At 37.0% G+C, this 5,941-nt stretch overlaps 1 protein-coding gene across 3 annotated transcripts; it reads right to left on the bottom strand.

Moving 5' to 3' along the window:
- On the bottom strand, positions 1 to 5,248 carry LOC308082329 (uncharacterized protein). 3 transcript variants are annotated; one of them, XM_080424047.1, is made up of 8 exons: positions 5,113 to 5,248; positions 4,241 to 4,519; positions 2,841 to 3,815; positions 2,028 to 2,121; positions 1,768 to 1,859; positions 1,321 to 1,452; positions 1,106 to 1,146; positions 1 to 596 (listed from the first exon to the last, which is right to left on the bottom strand). In XM_080424047.1, exons 1-8 carry the CDS (start codon positions 5,162 to 5,164, stop codon positions 327 to 329), a joined length of 1,935 nt encoding a protein of 644 aa, XP_080280173.1. In that variant the 5' UTR covers positions 5,165 to 5,248; the 3' UTR covers positions 1 to 326. The 3 variants fall into 3 exon arrangements, with proteins under 3 accessions (XP_080280173.1, XP_080280174.1, XP_080280175.1); XM_080424048.1 differs by having other exon boundaries at positions 2,841 to 4,519; XM_080424049.1 differs by lacking the exons at positions 2,841 to 3,815; positions 4,241 to 4,519; positions 5,113 to 5,248 and having other exon boundaries at positions 2,028 to 2,172.
- Positions 5,249 to 5,941: the final 693 nt, after the last annotated feature.

The following is a 5,941-nucleotide window of genomic DNA, read 5'->3' as shown; positions in this document are numbered from 1 at the left end:
TTCTTTCATAATTATTTGGAGAGACAAAGCCAGGATGCACAATATATTACAGAAAATACATGACATTAGGAGCAGGAATTGTGAGAACGTTGTGCACTTATAACTTTATATACATGTTTAACAGCAGTAAACAACATTATATACAGGTAAGACAAGCTGAATGACCATACATTATGAATTGTTTAGTTAATCAAGGTAATCAGCACCTTGATAGTGGTCTTTTTGAAAAACGCTTTCACCGCCACCCACTGCCACCATCATCACCATCATCACCATTCATGAGATTAGATTAATCAAGAACTGTATCAAAAATCTACTGTGTCCAGCTACTTTGGTTTTCCTTTGGGCTTAAATATCACTTGAGTATATGAGAGTTCAACATCATCATAATCATCATCATCAACCTTATTTTTATTGCTTTCTTGCAAACTACTTTCACTTGCCCTTGTTTTCTTTATTTTTATGGCTGCTTTGCGTATATTTAATTTAGCATAGGCTTTATTTTCCTCCTCATCAGATGTATTTTCATTGTCCTCCATCTGCACAGCTGTGCCCCCAGATGCAACATCAATGTATGCTTTTGGAACCCACGGTACCTTCAGACCAACGGTGAGGTCCAGAACACATGGTGAAGAAGAGACAAACAGAGGGAATCAGGTTAAAACGCATGAGACAGTAGTTTGTACAAAACCTGGCTTATACACACTAAATCCTCAGTCTTCATTTGTATCCAATTGTAACTCAAGAGAGTGTACACAATTAATGTAACCAAATGGACCGCTACTGGTCCTTTTGTTAAAATTTAAATGAACACTCAGGATATTACAGTGTAGCGTAGCATAATCTGAAAAACAAGATGGGGGCTTACAAGTCGCAACTCACTTTTAAATGCTCCAATTAGTGAGTTGCGAGCCCACATCTTGTTTTTCATGGTTCTGTTTTTTCAATTTGGCTCAGCACCAAAAAACAGAGGATGTGATTTTTTTCTATGAGAGCATAATCTGAAGAAGAAAAAAAAACATTGACTGCTTTGAGAGAGGTAGGACAGTAATGTAGGTGAACGCGTGGATTATTTCACCACTCTTTACTTCCTGTCATGACTCACCATTTCTTCTGAGCTAGTTGAGTCGGTGTCATCGTGTTCATCTACAAAAAAATATAAAGGTTTTACCAAGAATGTTTCCAGATACAATGGATTTGAACTTGTTATCTGTTTACTCTGTACATCTAAACGAAGACATTTAAATCTAGCATAGACTATAAATATTTTTTTTAAATCTGGCTAGAGCATAAGAGAAACATAATAAATGTCACTAATACCAGTGGCCTGTGTGTCAAGTCTGGGCAGGTCACGGGTATGGCTGTAGTACTGGGCCAGGGAGTTGGCGTACTCATTTGCTAGGACATCAACTTCAGCTGCAGGTGCTTTATTCAATTTCAATTGTCTTCGTCCTGAAAAAATATAAAAGGCATAAAAACAATCACAGTTGCATAATGATAATGTAAAACTGGTTCAATAGACACAACATGAGTGATTTAGCTTAGCCAAATTTGAATACGTTCTATTCTCAACCATACTGAATTTGGATAGCTACCTGTGAGAATAGAATAGTATTCTAGTATTCTGTTTGTCTATAATCACAGTTAGGAGTCAAAGTTGTTACAGTAACTGACTCAGTCAGAGAATATGATTATGTGTATTTTATACTATTTTGTTCAGCTATCATTTACTACTGAGATATGGTACTAATAATGGTTGATACCTACTCCTATATGTTATGATGACCAGAAGCATCAGAACAGTGGTAAAAGGGACTATAATGCCCACGGTAACTTGTGAAGGGGTATCAAAACGGTTCCTGGAAAAGATAGAAACATAACATTTGTAAGTACTACTAGCTAACGATCTATTGCAAAATGTCCTGACATCTAATCTGGTTTACAGCCTGTGTCACATCATCCCCAAATATGAACTTAAAAGGGTAGATTGACATTTAATTTTGGAAAAGATGAGGCAATGCATTTACGTTGTTGTTGTTGGTCGTCGTGTTGTAGTCCTGGGAGGAGGACGAGGCTTGGGAGGCCTGGGAGGAGGACGAGGACGAGGATCAGGAGGAGGAGCTGTAGGGAAGATGGCGATCATATTAACTTTGTTCCCATCCAGAGTACATTCTGATTTAGTACATTAAAAAGCTGAATTGGCTAAAAACATCCGTTTTAAATACAATAATTTTGCTCAAAGATTGCTGTGCTTTCTTTCATATTTTATGCAGCTAAAGACGGCCTGTGATGAATAGTTATCGAAACACTTGTGTCAAATAAATAATGACTTAAAAACTTTTCGTGCTGTCATCTTTCCCAATAGTAATATATTTTTCTTGCAGTTGTATCACAAAACTCCTCATTAATGTATTTTCTATTCATCTCATTAGACATCTTTTGCAGCACTTAAAGTGAACTTAAAGTGTTGCAACACTGAACTTTTGTACTGTAGAACATTGGGTTGTACAGCTCGAGAAACATCGCTCACAGCAGACCCAACAGTTAAACATGATCGACAATGTTTGTCTTGCAGTATATCATGTCCAGGTAGCTATATAACACAATGTTCTACCAGAGTTCAACATTGCTTTCAAATTCCCTCAATTGGATGCAACCATGACTATTATAAATGTTATAACATGTCAAACCTTTAACCAGGGAATGTCAACTGAGCATGAAAAGTATGTTATCATACCCTAGTCTTTTGCTGCTGGACACTGAATGTGTCCAGTAGAATAGAATATAAATTGTCTTAAACCTCACCAGTAGTCCTCACAAGCAGTTTCTGTGTAGCCTACCTATTACGACGATGTTGATAGTTCCATAGGTATGCACTTCCACGCCGCAACGATATTGTCCACTATCACCTGGCGTGACACACATTTGCATAGTGATAGAGTCTTGTTCCGTTTTCTTGTCCATATAATTTGTCATCGGGGTACATCTGTGTTGGTACTTGGTATCCATCTTGCACCATGTAATAGTATAATCATAATATTGTATAGGCCTTGGATATCTTCGATAAGGCCTGTACCTATAATCATACATATCATAGTCCCATGATCGACGAGGTTGAGTGTACACACACTTAATTTTTAACAGATGGTAAGCATCTATCCTTACATCCTTTCTTTCTCTCCAATTTATATTTATATCGACGTCTTGAAGTTTTCTGGAAAAAGGATTCCGAAAATGTTCAGATTTGTGAACTATTTTAACTTTTACATCTTCTGCGACACATGTGTAATATTGAAACGTTTTACATGCTGGTTTGTCAATGGACAGTTCCAGGGCTGACTGGAAACGATCATCTGTTATGGTCATTCCCTCCTCTGGGCATTTAGAGTCATCACACTGCCAATATTTGTCCAAGTGTTGGAAATCATGGGTATATTTGCATGCAATCTCAAGTCGTTTATGAGCTTTTGGGTTTTTTCCTTTGGTAGTGTCCAGAAATAGGCCAGGTCTCGATTGAACCGTCACTGCCAAGTCATTTTGTGTCTTTGTGTCATTTTGGCCATTGACCACGCATCTGTACAGTCCTGAGTCACTGTAATTCAGCTGATGTTTCTCCAGAGAGAATGAGCTGTTAATGTCCTGAATCTCAAAATCTCCTATGGTTTCATTTACTAGATCCATGACTGGTTGGCACGCAGCATCTGGGCCCACCACCTTACACCAGTGTTTCTCTGAGGATGACACGTTCGGTTTTGCAGCACATGGCATCAATAACGATTTTCCTAGAATACCAATCAGGACACTTTGCTCACGATCTGAGAAGTTTTAAAGAAACAGCAGAGGGGTGAGACTATGACACTTAAGAGAAGTGAAATAAATGATCAGAAGTAACAATAAATGGTCTTTAGTTCAATTGTAGTTAAATCTAGCCACCACATTTCCTTTATGACAAAATGTCAAACAGAATCAGACCTGTAGCTCAAACATTACATGTATTGTATCAGTTCCCATTATAGTTATACAGAAGTGTTTGTCCCAGAGACCACAATGCTTTCTTTGTACCTAAACCTAAACCCAAGCTCAAACTTGTGTTCCCATGTCATTTTCCACATTTTGAATTAAATATGAAATACAAATAGAAAAAAGAAATGGAGTTAAATTAAAAAAGGAATAGAAATCTGTCATTCTTTGTGATGAATTAGTTGCATTTAGTTAATTCATTTGAGGTTACAGGACTTACCTTGAAATACATTTATAAAGTACTTTTGTCCATGTTTTCTGTTGTTATAGCAAGTGTACAGCCCAGAGTCATCGCCTTGAAGTTCAGTAAATTTAAAAACCTTGTCACGATGTCTGTAGACTTCAGTGCTAGGCTTGTCATAGCGTGTATAACTATCACATCTGCAATCTTTTGGGTAAGATGGGCAACTGCATCTAACAACAAAATCAGAGTATTGGCACCTAAGCATTACGGAACTATTAGTCTTCATGTTGATTGTGATTGGTGTTCCCAAGATACCTGTTGAAAACAATTAGCAGGTTAGTAAATGTTACTCCTGTTAGTGTTTATTGTCATCAGCTTGTACCATATAGGCTACAATTCACATACACGGTATCAAACTAAATGTTTTATATATATTTTGGCCTCTACAGATATCTCATGATATATTTATATTTTCCCTCCCTAAGGCACAGAAAGTTGCGGCCAAGGTTTTAACTGGCGCAACTACAAGAGATGTATTGTCTCTGTCTATTGCTTTACTAGTTAGCATTAGGACTTCACATTGAAAGCAAGGCTTGGGCTGGCTCTTATCAATATCTCAAACACTTTACACCACCAGTTGAAAAACAATGAAATGATTGCGTGATGAAGAACAAATGAGTTTTAATCACAAACTGCCACAAGTGCACAGCTCCTGCCAGCCTTCAGTATTATATCCTCTTGTAAAATGTTAGTTAATTCGGAGAAAATTGCAATAGATAAACAATCCAAATTATGCAGTGTAATACTAGTTACGAGTTAAAAATTTCATAATTTGCTACGTTTTTTTTTTTATTACTAACTTCATGTACAGGTTTTCATATTACAATGCAATACAATATTTAACTTACCTTCTAAAACAAGAACAAATGATATGTACAGTTGCACATTGAAGTCACTCATTTTCAGGCGTGGAGATTCCACCCTAACAGATCTGTCTACAGAACTTAATAATCAAGCCTCCTTACAAGCAAATATGTTTAATTGCACAATTGTATTGATTCTAGAAATTATATTGAAACGAAACCGAAATGTTTGAAATTTGTATTTTCCTTGTTGCTATGCTACTTGCATGCATGTGGTTTAGAATTGTCAGTAAAAGCACTCCCCGCGCAGTCACTAAGTGAAACCAGTGTTCAAGTGGAAAGTTGTGGTTAACCTAAACTGACTCAGTTAAGAGGAAATAAAACTGCTTAGGTAAACACTGATAAAAATCTCTGTTATTTTTGAGGTTTTTGGTGTCAAAATGTTATTGCTTGTAAAGTGCCTCCAAATAATGTGCCATGGCCTACAGGTACAGTATACTGTATATCTAATGGCTTGTGGCAGATTGGTAAATGTCTTTCCACCCGCAGCTAACAGTCAAATGTCTGGGAATATCAGAATATGACCTCATTTTCTGTGTACCCCACCTGTGACGCCGATGTTGACAGAGCCACCGTTCCAAAAGTTTCAACCCACTTTAAAACAACAACTTCCAGTGTCACTTGGCATTACACACATTCGTATAGTGTGGGAGTATTTGTCTGTTTTCATGTCCATCTGTTGTCTTGTCACTGGGGAAGAGTTGAACCTCCTAAATCCTCTTTGCAACATTTATAATTATAATAATTGTTAATCCAACCTTCAACATAATTAATCTTCTGTGCCCAGCTATTTGGTTTTTCTTTTGGGCTTAAA

Source organism: Gymnoscopelus braueri (genome assembly GCF_963280865.1).
Source record: "Gymnoscopelus braueri genome assembly, chromosome: 3".
In the NCBI taxonomy this organism is placed as follows: Eukaryota; Metazoa; Chordata; class Actinopteri; order Myctophiformes; family Myctophidae; genus Gymnoscopelus; species Gymnoscopelus braueri.
Note: the sequence above shows the minus strand (reverse complement) of the source record. Positions and strands in the feature narration are given on the sequence as shown.